At 33.7% G+C, this 20,222-nt stretch overlaps 1 protein-coding gene across 5 annotated transcripts in view; it reads right to left on the reverse strand.

Moving 5' to 3' along the window:
- Positions 1-564: 564 nt before the first annotated feature.
- The window catches only part of Papola (poly(A) polymerase alpha), a 63,472-nt gene continuing 43,814 nt past the window's right edge, over positions 565-20,222 (reverse strand). Inside the window, exons 17-23 of one of the 5 annotated variants that reach the window (XR_013343753.1) lie at positions 15,295-15,437; positions 12,793-12,893; positions 12,338-12,558; positions 7,988-8,050; positions 6,224-6,298; positions 3,857-4,117; positions 565-690 (exon numbers count right to left, since the gene is read on the reverse strand). Coding sequence is in view for 4 of the 5 variants with exons in the window: in XM_077800039.1 (XP_077656165.1) it covers positions 4,022-4,117; positions 6,224-6,298; positions 7,988-8,050; positions 12,338-12,558; positions 12,793-12,893; positions 15,295-15,437 (699 nt within the window). In the remaining variant the exon portion in view is untranslated. Of the gene's footprint in view, positions 691-2,316; positions 4,118-6,223; positions 6,299-7,987; positions 8,051-12,337; positions 12,559-12,792; positions 12,894-15,294; positions 15,438-20,222 lie in introns of those variants that run through there. The other 4 variants (XM_077800040.1, XM_077800039.1, XM_026399440.2 and 1 more) reach the window with 4 other exon arrangements.

The following is a 20,222-nucleotide window of genomic DNA, read 5'->3' on the forward strand; positions in this document are numbered from 1 at the left end:
GAAAGTTAATGTTTTAAATGGTAGATGGTTAAGCTCCATAAATACTGTATCCTTTGTACATATGATTTTTAGCTACATAAAAATATGAAGTGTAAGGAAGGATAATCAGAGAAAAAAGGGTAATAATTACAGTGATGACCTTCCACCCATCTGTGAATTTCTTAACTGTAAACTTGAGCGTGGCCTTAATTCTACCTTTTCAACAAAGATGTGTGAATTGGGAGGGGATGAGTAAAGAAAAAAAGAACTTTAAAATTCCATGCCTTTCAACAAAATACTTTTATGGTTTCCTCAGCTGCTAGGACATTCCCAGAATACTGAGACAAAAGCATGTCTCTGAGGAAGAAAAGCAGAGGCAGAAATGATTTCCCAAGTATGTGAAATCACTTCTAGAATGAAGTACAGTCATTTCTGAAACACATGGGTCAGAAATATTTATGCCACCTTTCTTACCTGGTGCCAATAAAGCTATATGGAATGTAACAAAAATTTTTAAATGGGTAAAAATAGAGAAAGGATGAATTGATCTTACAAACATTAGAAACACAGAATTAAACAGTCCACTTCTCTCCGGTAACAGAAGGTCATGTTTATTACAGAACGTACGTAATACTTCATTTACCAAGTTCAGCATCCATTTGTGATTTTTGGCTTGAAGAAAAGCTAACAGAAGAGGAATAATGTGGAGAACTAAAAAACAAAACAAAACATACAATTCAGGCTAAAAGTTAACTAATTTTCCTTAAACTAATTTTCCTTATTCTTCATTTTTTATTAGACTTAAAATGGGCAAAAGATCCAAAGGATTATTCAACGCCTTTCTAGAAAACAGTTTATCTTCCTACTTAAATGCTTCAAAGTGCACTAATGCTATTTCCAAGGCTTGGTCTACAAATTTGTGTATATTAATTCATATATCAAATACTACAAGGAACTGCTGATCATGTATTGCTATCTTGAATGCTGCTGGAATTAATATTACACTGAGTTTTAAAACATTTTTTTATGTACAGAAAAAAAGAAGTGTTAATTAGAAAAATAAAAACTATTCCAGAGTTTTACCCAGAGTCACAAAACACACAACTTTCAATAGTCATTTTACTAATTCAACAAGATGCATGAAATACAAAAAGGCAGTAAAGCTGACAAAATTCAGAAAGAATAACATTCAGTCCCATGGTTAGTTCTATCAAGGCAAAAGAAGTATAGCAAGCTTAGTTCTAGAAGTGTCAAAATGGAGGCAAAGATAATTTTTACAATGTTTTCCCTCTTGCTGAATAAGCCGAAAAGTTGAATTTTACTTTAATAAAAAATAATCCCACACTGCAGTCATACATATATTGAAAGCATTAGAAATCTGAATCTTAAGAATGCAATGTACACAGCAGTGTGTCCCTTAGAATAATGGATTTTACATTAAGAGAGCCATCTCTTCAATCAAAACACTGAAGACAACCATACCCAAGAGCTGGCCATCACAAACACAGGGCAGCTCCCTCCTGATGCATCAGTTATGTCTGCAATATCAAGCAATTGGGGGTTTGAGAAAAGCAGTATCTGATTTGGACTTAGTAAAATAAGAAACACATCCTGGCTGGCTGTAGTCTAAAATTCTAAATTTACTGAAAAAACAACAGTGCCACCTTCTGACGTCAGAGATGAAGTGCTCTGAAGAGGCAGCACAGAGGACACTGTCCACCTGCACAGAATAAACACACAGATGACGTATGGTGTCTACAGAGTGACTATTTTAGGACAGGACAGCCGAAAGGGAATTATTAGTAACTACATTCATGCTTTCCCCTCTAAAGATCAATTATATGGAAAAAGAAAAAAAAAAACACCAAATAGCTGATTATGACATAAAAAAACAAAGAGTCAAAAGAAATCAGCCAACTTTGGGATTGTGCTGTTTTTTTTTTTTTTTTTAATTTTATTGTGTTTTCAATGGAGAAATACATCATCTGTTTACAAAATAGCTCTTGAAAAATACAAGGAGTACAGATACTATAAAACAAAGCAAACTCCAGTCATGAGACACTACATATATCATGCGAAAGCAACAGTCTGATCTCCAGGTTATGAAAACTAGAATTAAAAAGTCACTACACAGAAAAGGTCCAAGTTTCCAGCCTGGCAAAACTTGGATGCAGTTACATGAAACATTTAATAAACTGAATTTTTTTCCCCCAATGTGTAAACAAAATGACAAGACTAAATCTGTGCCTGGCAATATCAATCTAACTCTGAAGCTACACAAAACACAGACACCTTGTACACTTCACCTGTTAGTTGACCATCTTTTTCCCTTAGGTGGTGGGAGGAAGGGCCAGGTGACTGTGCAGAGCAGAGATGTGGGAAGTGGAAATGTTGTCTACTAGACATTATAAAGTCATGGTGAAAGGAAAGCCTCAATTAATGCATAGCCTAAGGGCAAAGACTACACTCCAACTTTGGAAAATTAATTTAGAAGGACAAGGGAAGAGTTTAAGTAATTGCGATTTAACATGAAAAATGCACATGTGATAAGATGGAGCACGACGGAGGATTCATGAAACATGCTCATCAGAAATATCTGTTAGACTGCTCTGTCCAGATAAGAAATCAGAAGCTTATCAACATCCGGCATCCCTCATTCTTCATAAAGATGGATGTTCTGCTGCTCAATTATGAGAAACTATTCTTTAAAGGAAATTTCTAATCTTTTGATAGAATAAATCAAAATAAAAAAGGAGTACAGGGCTGACTGACTAGATGTCAAGTGCTTGCTAGAAATGATTTTCAAAATGTTTCTGTATGTAAAATTTACTGATAAATTTTGATAAACCAGTTAAAAATAATCAGTTAAAAATCTTGAAGAAAATGCCTTTTTGTCCACATGTTTAAAATTGAAAATCAATTTACTATAGACAGGAACAGGAGAGTTCTGTGGAGTGTACAAAATTCCTCTTAGAGATCGAACAGCCATCCAAGATAGATATCATGTTTCACAGGCGTTACTTTTAGTCAACCTAAAGTTTTAGCCATGGGACCAAAATTTAGTGTTCTGTGCCATGTAGCCACAGGGTCACTGGTTTCACGTCATGGCTTAAGAAAATACTGGCATTTTGGTTTTTGTGAATTAAGCCCTACTTTGTGCATACAAGCAAAAGGAAAAATAGAAAAGAGGGAAGGCTTAAAAAGCTTTTTAAATTTGTTTTGAAGACAACAGATTGAAGGCAAAAGAATACAGAGCTTCAGAGTAAGCTCAAAGAAATGTATTTATTGGCTGATCGCTGATTTGTATGCACTATAAAACAATTCTATAAATAAAACCAATATATCATTTCTTAATCATAACCCCATCAAAACCAAGTATTTCCTCATTATTCTTTCAATGTCAAATGTATGCCCTAGAGTTGACATTTCATTGTTAGGGTCACAGCTACCTCACAGGGACTGAACTGGATGTCCTCCTGTTCTTTCTCTGAAGTATGATGATACACCACTGCACAATGGTATCCAATGTGAAGATAAATGTTAAAGGAAATTCTTCAGGAAAAAACGAAAATCCATCAAGCTGAAAAATCTAAAATTAGTTCTACTTTCTAATAAAAAATACATAAAAGTGCATCATCAGAATAAGGAATTATGCCAGTTTGTATTGCAAAATTTCCAAACAATGCATCAAACATAAACCCAATCCAGATGTCAATTATGAATACAAATATAGCTTGAGGTGTTTTTTTTTGTTTGTTTTTTGTTTTCTTCTTCTTTTTTTTTCTTTTCTTATTTAAAGGCAGTAATTTTTTTGGAAATAGTTAATGCAACTGTTGCTAACACAATAATAATAGTACTCCTGGCTTCACATACTAACCTGGACTTCGGATCAAGTGCTGATTAGCCCAGTAAGGGAGGTCACCAAAAAAACTAAATCCATTTTCAGTCATGTCTAGTCTTGTACCCTCCATGCTCCTTTTTTAGCATTTGAAGACAACAGGTTGAGTTGGCAGATATTGTTTATGGACCCCTGAGGTTGTTTTTACCGATTCAATCTCAGTTTTATTGAATTCTTGATAACAGGAATAGGATTTGCAGGGAGAGCAGGGATATCAGAAAGGTCTGTACTTGATGTTTTCTGAGAATGAAAGCAAAGAACACATCATCGTTCAATGTACTACAATTTAGCAATGAGATGTACTTTCCACTGCTTTACTTCCTAAGAAATGATGGAACCTTATCATAAGAAAGTATTAAAAATGTAATGCTCAGAAGTGCTGTCAAAATGCAATACAAATAAACACAACTATTATTATCACATTATTCTATCCTCAGGAATTTTCAAATAAGACTATTTTTTTAAAAAATTTTTATCGATACATAGGAAACTCAAGTAAATTTCAAATGAAACTCTTAAAAGCATATTCCTCTAAAAAATCACCTACTATATAATTATAAGGTAATGTTAGACTGCATTTACTTGTAACACCCATAGCAGTAATATTAACTGGTGCTGGAGCACCCCCATGTGGGAGAATACTTAAAGTTCACCTTACACACAGAAGCCAGCATTCGTCCATAAACTATTTTCTGACACTGTACATTAAAAAATGAAATGCATACAAATGAGCAAAACTTTATCTGAAATTTTATAAGTCTTTCTTATTACTTTAAACAGATTAAATCACAAGCCTTTAACATTTGAGAATAGACCAATTATTAGATGTTTTATTCTGAAAAATTCTAAAACATACACAAAAGTAGAGAGCACTACATAATGAACCCTGATGTATTCATTATCCAGCTTATCCAGTGTCAAAGAAAGCCAATCTACCATCCTCCCACTGTTAGTCCCTAAATTATTCTGAAGCAAATCTTAGAAATCCTATCTGTAAATATTTCAAGATTTACCTCAAAAGAATAAAAAGACTCATTAGTTAGATATCACCACCTCACCAGAAATAAGTATATCCCTAATAGCAAAAAATAGAAGAATGTGTTTCTTTATTTTAAAGTCAACATCATTTGTTTTCTAAGTGCTTTTTCTTTTATTGGCTTTAAAAATTTTTCACTAGAAAAAAAATTCTACTCAGAATAATACTTTAAAATGGCTCCTAATTCTATAGAAATGAACTCAATAAGACAAACTATGAAAATATTTCCAGAGAAAGTATCACAGCAAACCAAAAGGCATGTAATCACAATCAATGTATAGTTTGAGCTTGATAAACAAGCTTGATAAACAATATTAAGTATACCTTCTCAGGTTGTTTTTATTTACCTCTCCCAAAAGTTTTTAGATAACAATAAAATTTCAAAACTAAACATAATATGTAGTATATGTGTCTTTAAAGACTCTGGAAATTAACATCCTATAAAAGTACATTTTTAAATGATCACATTAAAACAACTGAACCACAGAACAAAGCATCATCATGTATCAGTACAGCAACATCTCTTGGCAGCAGCTGTCCTGTTACCTTGTAGAAGTTATTCAGTTTAGTTATCTACTTAAAGAAATATTAACTTTGTGTCAAAGTTTGACCTATCTGGGATTGATTCAATTTCAAGGAATTCAAGAGAATAGTTATTTCCCAAGCAAAACGAAGGTTTGCAAATCAATGAAAAAAGACCCCAGATGCCTACGTACGTAAGGAACAGTCACAAGGAAAATTAATGGTAAAATTGAAAAAATAATTCTAAAGAAATACAGATTAAATATCAAGTAATTGAAAATCAGTACTGAACACAGAAACAAGTTTTAAAATTATTAGTCTTAGAAAAAAATTTGTTTTTTAGTTCTTTTCTGGCTTAAATTTCACTCTTTGACCTTTACACAAACCTATGAATATGACCAGTGAGGATTCAAGTGATTTATAAGAGACAGAGCTATAGTATCTCCCCCCTACCCCCACCCAAATGAGATGGGATCTACCTCTTGCTCTGTTGCCCAGGCTGGTCTCAACCTGAGGGCTCAAGCCATTCTCCCACCTCAGTCTCCTGAGAAGCTAGGACTACAGGTGATGCCACTGTGCCCAGCTAGTTATTCTGGCAGCACAAAAGCTCTGTTCCATCACATCCAGTGCCCTGTCTTTAAACTACAATAAACACACCCATAGGCTTGCAAGCAATTATTTTCACAAAGATAATTTTAATAGTCTAATATGAATGCCCACTTTAATTCAATAAACCAACTAATCTTAAGAACATGAACAAAATTCTCCTTGCTTGTTGTACTTAGTACCTGAGAGGCCAACAGAGAAGACGCTGTCTGAATAGTTTCTGATTGAGTTGTACTTGTCTCTGTATCAAGTTGTTCCTGTGAGACAAAGAGGATGGGGAGGGGGGAAAAGAGACTTAACAAAGAATAAAAGAACATAACTGGGTTTGGTGGCTAATAAAGAAGACAAACTGGAAAACAGGAGGGATCAAGAGAGAGATGTGACTATATTATAAAATCATTTATTAAGTCTTGTTATAGGTTATTTCACCATTTCAAATGTTCATAAATTTCTATTTGCCTACTTAAATCTTCTGAGGCATGGTTAAAGTATCTCCTGACTTCAAATAGCTCCAACCCGGACAATTTTAAGCAAGCAATAATTGAAGACAGTGGCCTATTAAGAAATGTTGCCCAGGCAATAATTAACAGAATATAAACCCAAAGAAAGCTCTTAACTATATGCAAAAAAATAAAGAAATAAAAAATTCATTATTATTAAATTGTTCTACACCTTTAATTAAAAGTAGAAAATATGTCTCTGAATGAGAACTGATTCTACTGAAAGGCAAGGCAAACCATTCGATACTTTTTCAAAGCAGTGCACAAAAGAAAATAATACATGTGTGCACATATAAATGAAAATAAACTTAAATTTTTAAAAAACATGCATGCAAATATAAAACCATGAAATATCAGTTTTCTCCCAAGAATCTGAGAAAGGCAAATAGGATGTAAGATTAACAATGGAGAACACACAGCCTTTCTGGGCACAACTTGGCAATGTGTATTCAGAGTTAAAATCAAAACATACTATTTGCCATAATAATAAATCTTACACTAGTTTATCCTAAATAAATGGGAATGGGTGGCAAGTATTTATTTAGTTTTAGTCAATGCTACAGCAAGAAAGTTCAACTTTTTTTTTTAATGGAAACAAGTGCTAATGACAGGAAACTAGTTGAATAAAATAAGGCAATAAATAGCCTTCCATGCAGTCATAACAATAATTTTGTAGATTTTTAGTAACATAATGACATGAATATGTTTTCTTGATTTACAAAGTGAATTATTATTAGAAAGCAAAAGGCATTGGTATATGCTTACATGAGGGCACATGCAAAATCTAGAAAGATGCCAAAAGAACACTTGTTAAATATTGATCATGGGAATCTGAATGGGAATTTGGGGAAAGGAGGAAACTTTCTAATTTTTCTATAACAAATAGGAATGACATTAATAGCCTTCAGAATTTTTCAACTTCTGAAGAAATAACATTCCAAGTCTTTAATGTTTGGAAAAAACAAACTCTCCACCCTACCTATTTCATCAAAGTCTCATGTACCCCAGGTTCTAGCCAAAATCTTCTGTCAAAAACAAGTCCTCTGCACTACACTCAAACCAATATTGAGATGGCCTACTAATGGAAGACAGCCCCAAATCCTATACATCACCCAAGAACCATTTCAAATTCTTCCATAAAGCCTTTTACTATCTCTGGGGTCCAAAATCAGTACCTTACTCCTCTTGACCCTTTGCCCCCGGCCCTCAATTACTTTAATTTTCTTTAATAATATAATTACTTACATCTACCTGCATGTCTCTCTCACCACTATATTCCCTTCAGCTTTAGGCATTAATTAACATTGAAAAGGAACAAATACTTTACTAAAAACAATACTGGAAAAAAAAACTAGCACAAAATATAATACATTATTCTACAGACATTTCTATCACATCTTCTGTACTCTTAATTGTGTATGTATTCTAAAGGCTAAATTAATATACCTTTGTTTCTGTTTTATCATGTCCACTCAAAGCAAGACAGTTAGCATCTTCGCTTGTTTCATCCTGTTTTTAAAAAAAAAAGCTTTATTCTCTAAAATGAAAAAAATTTAGATTATTTGCCAATCAATGCTTCAATTTATTATTTTTCCAAAACTATAAAATAATCAACCTATAAGATCAGCTAGCTAGAGCCTTAAAATAGATTGAGGACTCTCTATGAAAAGGATTCTTTGAGATTAATTCATTTAATGTGGCTTCAGTAGTAAACACTAATTTTTTAAAAGCATGAGGAAAACTGTTTTTGCAGATAATCACCATCTAAAGTACATTCCCCAAACCACTAAGTTTCTAAAATATTTTTTGTAAGGAAAGAAAATGCTAGTTAATCAAACAAGTTTAAGAAGTTGGAGTACTGTCCTTCCAGCTGGAGGAAACTCACATGTGTGATCATGTAAAACGTTGATGAAATCCTGAAGAACACCACATCAACTTTCCTTGAAAGGACGATTGACATCACAAAGAATGCAAAGTTTAAAATCAACATGCCCTCCTAGAGTCTTAAAAACTGTATTGAGACTATTTTCTCAGTTGTGTTTACTGAACAGAAAATTTTATTTTTTAAAATATTTTTTAGTTGTAGATGGACACAATACCTTTGCATTTATTTTTATGTGGTGCCGAGGATCAAACCCGGGGTCTCACGTATGCTAGGCAAGCACTCTACCACTGAGGCACAATCACAGTCCCTAATTTTACATCACAGCTTTTAAAAAAAGACATAGAAGCCACAGGCTAAATTATAGATTAAAACAGATTTAATACCAAAAAAAATCACTAATTTTAATAAAAACATCAGTCGCGTTCTGCAAATAATTTTAAAAATACAGATTTATGTCACAAACTCTAAAAACATGAACACTGAATATGTGACACTATAAAATTAATAACAGTGATAAATGTACTGTAGTATATTTTTTGAAGTATTTAATTTTTTAGATACACACTGAAATATTTCAGGCTGAAACAATATGCCTAGAGTTTGCTTCAAAACAATGGAGAAGGGAGTGAGATAGTACCCACATACCAAAAAGTCTGGCTGGGAGTTGAATGCTGAAGATAGGTGATGCAAATAGCAAAGCTCATCATACTTTTGTACGTGTTTGAAATGTCCCCCCACAAAAGAAGTTTTTATAATATAGACAGCCTAATTTATCCATACAATCCAGAAGAAAGAGCAAACTTTTCTTCTAATTTTACTTTACATTATCATTTCTATGTACTGAAAAAACTTCAGGATATGATACTTTTTCAACTGCAGCACCATGAGATTTTGGGCTCAATTCTAATCCTGCCTCTGACTAAAATTAGCTTTATATCTGGAAAAGCCAATGAGCCTCAAGTTCCTCTGCTAGGAAATGCAATAAGCTTATGAAATAAACTAAGATCATTTCTTTACCTTAAAATTCTATACTTGTTAATCAACTCCATGGAGATACTATAAGCAAAATCCTAAGAAAATTATGTAACAAAAATATTACATGGGGGGAAAGAAAGGGAGAATCTGTATTTTAAAGGCTAACTTAAGGGGCTGGTGTTGTAGCTCAGTTGTAGAGTACTTGCCTAGCATTTAAGAGGCACTGGGTTCGATCCTCAGCCCCACAATAAAGGTATTGTGTCCACCTACAACTAAAAAAGCTATTTAAAAAAAAAAATTTAAGAAATAAAGGATAACTTAAAAAACATCAAATAATTTTAACACAGGAATCTTATTTAGTTCCATATTTAACAGAGACTATTAAAAAAATCAAGTTGATCAAAGACATTGAACAGTCACTAGATAGATATTTGATGATATTATATTAGTTTTGGAAGAGTGAGTCATTTTGTTTATGCATTCTTTTATAAATGCATGACATAAAAAATTCTATTAAATGATACCTGTCAGACTTTTGTTTCTAAATAATTCAAGGACATGGGGGGAAATGCAAATGTCTAACAGAAATGAGGGTACAGAGATTGGCTAAGCATTCATTATAACTGTAACTATGTAATAGGTATATTAAGTGAGCGTTACTTTCATATATATTTTAAATTTTCCATACTAAATTTAAAATTTTTATATTCCTACGGCTTCTCTACACTTTACAGGAAACATGATCATTATTCTACCAATAGAAGTCCTAACAAAATTACAAACATTGTGCCGGTATACATTTATTTACTAACAGCTCCTTGGGTGCCACTTATAACATTAAGGAAACCAAATGTTCAGTCTAGAGTTACACTTATCCTTTACTAGGGTATAAAGAAACTTGCATTCTGAAATGCTCTGACAACTCCAAACAGCATGAGTAGGCAGAATGTGTAATTTACACCAAACTAGTACATGAAATCCTGAAGAACACAACATCAACTTTCCTCTTAGGTTGCTTCACAACACAATCATGTGGTAGAGAGGCTTCTAATAAGATTCCTAGGCCTGATTCCTTCAATGGTTCTCATTCAAAGTTATCTGGAAGAGGCCTTAAAATCTCTACTTAAGGGGCTGGGGCTGTAGCTCAATGGCAAAGTGTTTGCCTATCATGTGTAAGGCACTGGGTTTGATCCTCAGTACAACATTAAAAAAAATATAAATAAATAAAGGCATTCTGTCCATTTGCAACTACAATTTTTTTGAATCTCTAATTAAAAAACAAAACAAAGATGTGTGTTGTATAAAAGAATAAAAAAACAGAAAAAGTAATTTAACAATAAAAATCATTGTCTTACTAGTGACAAAATGCACAATATTCATTTTTAGTTGATCATTTGTCTTAACATGTCTATTTCAAGACAAGGGTCAATTAGAAACAATTAAATTTTCACTATTACCAATCAAAACACAAAGGAAACCATGAGAAACTCAGATTCTTTTTTTCCATTCTAAAAATCCTTTCAATTAAAAAACATTTGATACACACACACACACATACACATACTTACACACACACACACATATATGCAGATAGATAAATATATCACAGTGAAATTGATGTTTTATCCTATCATCTCCAGGGCAATGGTGACTGCCTCACTAATATGAAAAGATGAGAGTAGCTCAAGAGAGATGAAATTGTTTAACAAGACAACTTCTATTGTCTTGTTACAATAGAAGGGGCTAAGGGTGAAGCTTGCTTAGCATAACTAACGGCCTGGGTTTAGTCCCAATGCAAAAAATAAGAAATGGAAATAAAAGACTGTTGGGGCAGGCCCCCAAATGGCTGTAGTTAGGCTCCCAGGCAGACACTTTCAAAAGGCTTTGTTAATGTTTTAGTGTGTAGTCAGGGCTGGGAACTAGCTATGTTATGGTTAGTCAAGGCCAGAAACACTGTGATTTCATGGATAGACATTAACTTCTGAACATGTACCTCCCTACCCACGTGTAAGCTGTTGGTAGTGTACCTTCTGTGTCTTGTATATAAAAAAAAGCCTTTGGAAATGGGCTAGAAAGGGCCTAAAATGGAACTGGCTGAGAACTGGAGACAAAGCTGGGAGCCAGTTAATGGCTGTGGCCACCACTGAATAAAACATGTCTACTGTCTTAACTGCCTTCTTTCACCTGTTAAACCCTGAATCTGTTTCTTGAGTCAGAGCCCCTGCACAACAAAGACAAAATCAATATGCACTTTTGAGAATGCAATAAAGTAAGCCAAATACAGTTGTTATTTTTAAAATAGAAAAAATAATTAATGTTAAAAAGCTTCCTGAAGGTTGTAGGAAGTAATCATTCAAGGCTGCAAAACTAATGTGACTTTGCAACTTTGCTCTATTATTAAATAAGAAGCACCTGAGGACTGGTGGTGTAAGCTAAAGCATGCATAAGGTTCAAATTCCATACAACTGCCCCAGGAGGCCATGAAGAAATGAGTACAAATAAGAGAGAATAATAAATGAAGATAACATGTAATTCTGTTACAAACTACAAACATGTTTAAAAAGTTTCATGGACTGGGGTAATTATAGCTCAGTGGTAGAGGGCTTGCCTGTCATTAGTGAAGAGAGGCCCTGAATGCAACTCAAAACACAGGGCTCTCCTTACCCCAACCCCTGCCCCAAAGTCCAGGCTTAAACAGAAGAGATAGTTACTAATGAGAAGGAAAAGGTGAAGAGAAATTGTAGCACTAAACCACTACAGACACACCAAATGCTTTTTCAAAGCTTCAGAACTCATTTTTGGCTAACAAATGATTTTTTTCCACTGCATTTAAAAACAGGCAACCTTGTGTTGCCACAGCTAACTAACAAGTACATGTCTGCATGTGTGTGGATTTAGGGGTGTATGTGTGTGTGAGAACAGATAGATAGATATACCTCTTCTGTTTTGGTTTTCTTGGGACTCTCTTCTTTATGAGGTGACGATGTCCTCTTGACTCCTACTATAGGGTTAGGTATTTTTGTTGTTGCATTTCCTGAAGGTCTAGGTGGTGGGTTTACCAGACGTGTTGAGGAAACAACTCTGGAGACCGTAGGCTTTGGTGGTGGAGAAATGGCTGGTTGTGTGGCAGTTTGAGGAATGCTTTCACTTGATGTACCTAAACAGTAAATACGTGAATACATATAAATTAAAATAATAACATCAACATCAATTTCAGAGAAAGCTTTTATCTCTCAGAATTTGATTTCATAAATAACTTTACCTACAAATAATAAAACAATATTAAAACCTGAATTCAAACGATTTAATCAACAAACTCATTTTTCTAAAATGAAGACTAAAACTAATTATAATGTAAAAGTTCTCAAACTTGTCAAATCAATCTCCTTACCCCCTGAGCTTTCACTGGAATTTACTTGTGGCGTAGAAACTTCAGTAGCCTGTATGTTGGTCACAGATGCTGCTGTCACAGCTGGAGCAGGACTGTTTCTGCTAAACAAACAAACAAAAAATTGAATATTAAATAATCTATAAAGCAATACTGACGAACAGACTTTTGTGGAACAACAGAAATGTTCTTTTATTTATGCTGTTTAACACTGTTGCCAATACAAACATGTGGCCATTCTAACCTTCAAATATAGTCAGTGAAAACTGAGTACTTAATGTTATTTCTCTAATATTAAATATTAGTTAAATTTAACGCCACATAAAGTTAGTAACTACCACAGTGGATGAAATAGTTCTAACAGATCTGTTCTTAAGTGATGTGAAGGCATCAGGTGCTATTAAAAAAGAATAGAAAAACGGTCTAATAAACAGAAATAAATTTCTGCACATAAAATCTAAGGGTATAGAAAACCCTAAAAGCCCATCCAGTTGCCAAGTTAGCAACAAAGACTCTCAAGTAACCAGAGGATATTTTAATATTTTACTTTAGAAATAAGTGATTTTAAACCCTCCTTTGTGCCTCCTCAAAATTCTCTCTGGTGTTTCCTCTGTTTTCACAGGCCAGTCTTGGCAAATGACCTATTTTTGAACTCACAACCAAAGCCATCAACCATAAGGAATTAACCAAAATTTCAAGTATAAATATGAGACATACCTGCTTCTATCATAACCCCTCTTCTTTCCTATTCAATGAGATTATATTCATTGTCTCATTATTTATCAACGCCCAATCCATTCTTCTACATTCTGGACCCCAGTACCTCTTAGAAGTAAAGGAAACTCACCACTTCTTTATTCTCCTATATCCACTTTTCTGTCTCTAGTAATTATCATAAGGACATTTAAATAAGCTAGTTTTTACTCTCCTGAAAGAAAAATAAAAGCAAAAAATGCTCTGGTTACCCTACTCTCCTTCGGCCATAGCTCACACCCTGAAGCTGAGGAATTATGGAGCCATGAGGACAAGGTGGGCAACACTTGGAGCACTTTTTTGGGGAGGGGTTTCTGGTATTTACATGGAACCACAGAGCAGTCCACTTTTTTAAGCTATGGAGCTTACAGTGTGTGTGATGGCACACACCTATAATCCCACAGCTACTCTGGAGGCTGAGGCAGGAGGATCCCAAGCTCAGGAGAACCTAGGCAATTTAGCAAGACCCTGTCTCAAAATAAAACTTTAAGAAAGGGCTGGGGGATGTAGTTTAGCAGTAGAACACTTGCCTAGCATTCCCAAGGCCTTGGGTTTGATTCTCAGCACTGAAGAAACAAAAAAATTTTGGTGTTTGTGAGGATATGTAAGTAAATGGAATTAACAGAAAAGGTAAAACCACTTCCAGAGAGATAAAGGACTGAAAATAGAGCCCTGAAGGGGATATTAAATGACTAAAAATTTTATTTTCAGACCTGGGGAGTGTTACCCAGGATGTTCAAAAGTCCTGAAGTTCAATCCCCAGTATTACCTACCAAAACTAAATTTTTACTTTCAGAAGGAATTTAATATTACTTTAAGAAACTAAACTGCAAGACCAAATTTGTGAATTCATGTACTTGCACTAAACTCAAATTACACAAGATTCTTATTTTAAATATTTGCTTCTTCACCCCTCACCAAAAAAAAATTTAAATAATGTAAGTATAAAAGTTAATGTTCTAACAAAATGAAATTTGTTTTATAACTCCAAAATTTATAAGACATGTTCAGGGTTGAAGTCTTTGGATTATATATGATTAGCTTAAGCTTTAAAAAACATGCATGCCAAGTCAAAATGAAAAAAAAACTCCATGAACTCATCTGTGCATAGGCATTTTCTATTTCACATTTTTTCAGAAATCTTCCCCAAACTGCACCTCTGCCAATGACTGCATATTAACTGACACTCCAACTTTTAAAGTTTCAAGTTTGTCAACTTATTAAACATAAATATGGCTTTACTGTGTTCTAATTTTCACTACCACAGATATGTTCTTCTTTCAAAATATTTTAACCGTTTTAAAAGAAGTAGCTCTTCTTAAAAAGGTTTTTCTATCTGAAACCACTCTATGCTGGACCTTTACCCTCTTCAGAAGTTCACAAATGGATTCACAGATAAGCTCTCCTGTTCCAAATAAGCAGCTCTAGGATAGAAAGGTAGTATCCCTTTTGTCTATTCTTCTTAGCATACCATATAGCATCCTCTATCAGTAGCTGTCTAAATATATAAATCAAGAAGGATGAAGGTGCTATATTCATTCTTAAATCAAAGACATACCAGTTTCAAAAATGAAATACAAATATATGCTAGGTCAAAACTAAAAACTGTCTCACAACTAGGGAGTTAAATTGCTATTTTTAAAAAATTAGGGAGTAAACATTAACAGATTACTTTAATGCCACAAGAGAATACATTTTAATGTGTTCAGCAAACAGCTAATCTTTCCACTTCTACTTCCCTTGTTTCCTTACCCCTGAGAGCTGCCAGAACTGTTCAATGGACTGGTCTTCATAGCACTAGTAGGTGAAGGCACAGACATGCTGTTATCACTGTCCATAGACAAGTCAAGGCTGCTGTCATTCAGAGCTGATAATTTGACACCTTCTGTTGAATGCTGCAATCAACAAAATATTTAATTAAATATATCTTTATTTCACCCAGATCTTTGAAACATGAAAACTCTTAACTGACATACTTTTTACTAAAAAGCATAAAGCAGATAAGTCTGTCGTGCCGAATATAAAAGGCAAAGATATGGAACTTATTATGTCTTGATTGAACTATAGTTCCATGTGATAAAAGAGGGGAAAGGAATGCTACATTAAGCATGTATACTAAGACCTAATGCAACTTAAATCACTATAATATGAAAATACATCAATTTTGAATCCGGGGACTGTAAATATGAGGAAACACACATGAAGAAAAAATGTCTTAATAAATATGATATTAGCAACGACTATCTGGCTAGTGGATTTAAAGTAATTTTTCTTTTTTGCAGTACTGGAGATTTAATTGAGGACAAGCAAGGGCAATACCCCTAGCCCTTCTACTTTATTTTGATACAGGATCTCACTAAGGTGCCCAGGTTGGCCTTTCACTATTCGATCATACCGCCTCAAACTCCAGGATAGCCAAAGTTACAGGCAAATGCCAGGCTAGCTAAAGAGGGTGGGTTAAAATAATTAATTTTTAAAAAGTGTGTTTTTATATATATAAAATATCTATAGATATAAAATATTTTTAGTTTTAGATGGACACAATACCTTCTTTTTTTTTTTGGTGTGGTGCTAAGGATTGAACCCAAGGCCTTGTGCGTGCTAGGCAAGCATTCTACCAACTGAGCTATATACCCAGCCCGTTATTATTTACTGTTTATTTTTAAGTGGTGCTGAGGATCAAACCCAGTGCCTCTCGCATGTGAGGCAAGCACAGTTCCTCTGAGCCACAATCCCAGCCACTATTATTTAGTTGTTTATGTGGTACTGGAGAATGAACCCAGTGCCTCACATGTGGGGGCAAGTACTCTACCACTAAGCTACAAGCCCAGCCCCGGTTTTTTGTTTTTTAAGATAGGGTTTGACTATGTTGCTCAGGTTGGCCTTGAAATCCTAGACTCAAAAGAGCCTCCTGCTTCAGCCTCTCAGTAGTTGGGACTATGGGCATATATACAACCTCACATGGTACAATTTATTGATTTATTCCATAATGAACATAAAAAGTACACAATTTCAAACAAAAATAAAATCCAGTATAATTTACTGTCATTCACTATTTTCAAAAAAAGGAACCTTCTAAAAACAAAGAGTTCGGCTGCTGTAATTGTAATTTAGATTTTGATATGGTATATTTACTTTTGTTTGTATATAAACTGTCCTGAGAAAAATAAAAGCAAAATTAATTTTCTGAAAACTAAACCCAGTTACCACATATAGAACCCCAATGTTGGTTCTGCTTCTTAAAAACAAAACAAATCAATCAAAATCCCTCTAAAATAGATAATGTGGGAAAAAAAGCAAAACTAAAAACAGTTTTATGGGATTAAAGTTGATTCCTGAGTGGCAAAGTTTTAAGTATTGCTAACAAAGCTTATTCATTAGGCTAGTTCACTCAGCTTCATTTTCCCCCACTTCAGATACATTAAACCTTAGTGTTCACTTATTTACAGGATTTTTTTTTTTTAAATACAGTGCTGGGATCAAACTCAAGGCTTCATGCACACCAGGCAAGTCTCACCAGTAAGCTATACATTCTGCTCCCAAAGAAACATTCTAATGAAAATAACTTACACTGTTGACAAAAACCAAAACCAAATATATATATGTGGGTGTGTATGCATGCTCTGCTCTTCAGTTCCCCAAATGACAAGACATTCTAATCTTTGATTTATTACTAAGAAAACAACTTACATAAATAAGTAAAAATGGGTCAAATGGGGAAGACAAGATCTTATGGTAGGGAGAAGAGAGTGTAATGCCTTTTGCTTATAAAACCAATTGTGAAACAAAAATATCCAGTATTCTAAATGAGTATACTTCCATTCAAAGATACTCCCAACCTTACTCTACCAGACACGAGAAAGATTTGTTCAGTAAATAAATTATATTCAATTCCATGTAGTTACCTGCCTGACTAGGTAACCACACACATGGTAACCCACCACAGGATAATTTGTGAAAGTGAATATTTTAAGTGGCTGGTCTGACACAATACAGTATTAAGCTACTTTTCATTTACATCAAGTGTGATGGCAAAACACCTCAAAACCAAATAATCATAAATATTCCATCAAAATTTTCTAATAAAAGATAAATAAGACAAGAGGATACTACAGAATACATGTATACATGTCAGTCAGATCTAGATTTAATTCACATTTTATTCAACATGAAAAGTTATGTTGTATAAAGAGACACGTTTCTTAACCACTCCATTTCTTCTATAAGAGACAATATCTAGGAGTTGCTGGAACAGTAAATACAGAAAAAGACTGGTACAGTGCTTTGTAAACAGAGATTAATAAAAAGAAGCTATTAGAGTCCAATGCAACCATTAAAGAATTCAATACTCCCAGATACTTATAAAAACAAGAAAGTACTACTTTAATAAAGGAAATTAGTAAAAATCTAAATTAATTTAAAAACAGGATGGGTTTAATCAAACTATAGTCATACAAAGAGATTTTAAGGAGCCACTAAAAAATAATTTGGGTGGATGGTCACAATATACTAAGCTCAAAACAAAGCGGATCATAAAACGGTAAGTTGCATCAAAAAAAAACTGAAAAATATACATTACATAACATGTAAAATGAATAATATCTGTAGAAATTAACTGTTACCAGTCATTGCAACACAAATTGTAAACACTTAACTTCATTTGTAAACAAATAAGTTAGTGATCATAATTTTCTGTTAAATAGTTCTAGAGAAATACTATACAAAAACATAATAAAAATAAAACATCCAAAATTCTCGTATCTATACACTAGTTGTTCCAAATATACTGTTATCATTTAACAGTAAGTTTAAAAACTAGTATGAATCTAGGATAACAGACAATCTAATTAACCCTTATTATAAATATTTTAATAAAAGGAATGGTAGGCTATTTATATTCACTTCTGAAAACAAAATATATATATTTATTCAAACATAATATATATATATATATATATAAATTTACATTTAAGTACAATTTAATTCATTAATTAATATAATATCAGGGCTGGGTAGAGCACCTGCTATATGCATGAGGCCCCGAGTTTGATCCCCAGCACTATAAAAGAAAAAACAATAATACAATCTCAAAGAATTAGAAGACAAATGTTCTTCCTGACAATATAAAACTAAAATTGCTTAGCAATACATGCATATTTTTGTCACTTTCTAGATTAGGTAATTCATGGTACAAATAGATTAAGAGAATGTCTGCAGTGCTGGGGAGAGACAAGCACTTTGTAAAAGTAACGTCAAAGGTTGGGAGTACAGTTCAGTCACAGTGTACATGCTCAGTAAGCATGGGACCCTGGGTTGATGCCCAGCACTGAGAAGAATATAAAGAAAAAGTAACATAATATTCTATTTAATTCCAGAATTTCATTTTAGATTTCTTCCTCCCCGTCAAAATTTATATACCTATCCCTAGATTATAAATGATGATGGTGATGATAATAACAAGTCAATATGAGCATTTACTGTGTGGCTGGCACTAGTCTAAGCCACTTTTTACACGAATTGATTTAATCCTCATGAAATACCAAATGAGACAGGTAAAAGCATTAACCTGATTTTAGTAATGAGAAAAATCAAGAACAGATGCTTGTCATATAACATGCCAAAGTGTCACAGATGGGAAGCAATACAGCCTGAATTTGAACCAAGGAGCCTGTTACACATTCCTTAGGCTTAAATTCAATGAATGCCTTTTACCTTAACATGCTCTAGGTTTTTTGATTTTCTATTTTTCTTCCCGATAAGGGATTGAAACCAAGGGTGATTAACCATGGGGCCAAGTCCCCAGCCTTTTAATTTTGAGATACAGCCTTAAACATGCGATCCTCCTGTCTCTGCCTCCCAAACTGCCGGGATCATAAGCATAACCCACTATGCCCCAGCTTAGTCTGTTTTAAGAAACAAAATATTTTAAAGTTCAAGTCTTTTGTATATTAACTATACTGTTCTCCTCCCAACCCCAGATGCAGATAAACAACTATTACCATGAATACGAAGATGGTCATCATTCTCTAACATACACTTTTGTTTTGTATTCATCTCCTAAATGTTGCTTTACAAATTCTTAAACTTGTAAACATTACATCACAGTAGCATGCTGTACAGATTCATCTGCATCCTTTTTATTAACATGTGATTCTCCATATCATTTATTTTCACTGCTATCAAACTATAAGTGATTCCACTGTAGAAATAAGCCATCTTTTTTTTTTCTTTTGGCACCCAGGATCGAACCCAAGAGCACTTAACCACTAAGCCACATTCCCAACCCTTTTTTAAATTTTTATGTAAAGATAGAGTCCCGATAAGTTGTTTAGAGCCTCACAAAGTTGCTGAGGCAGATTTTGATTTTGAAATCCTGCCTTACCCTCCAAGCTGCCAGGATTATAGGCGTGCATCATCATACCTGGTAAGCCATCTATTTTTGGAGCCACTTAAAAAAAATAAAATTGTTATCACGCTTGTTATCTAAAATTCTAAAATACGTGCTGTAAGTCCAAGGAAGGAAAAAAATGGCTCCAAGTTAGTCAAAAGGAAAAATTAACCCCACAACATACTGCAAAAATTTAACCTCTGGTGGTATGATCTCCTTTATAACCAATAACTTATAATTTTTAAGTAATATACATGTACTTTTATTGTTCTACACTTACCAAAATAAAAAA

Source organism: Urocitellus parryii, chromosome 6 (assembly GCF_045843805.1).
Source record: "Urocitellus parryii isolate mUroPar1 chromosome 6, mUroPar1.hap1, whole genome shotgun sequence".
Lineage (NCBI taxonomy): Eukaryota > Metazoa > Chordata > Mammalia > Rodentia > Sciuridae > Urocitellus > Urocitellus parryii.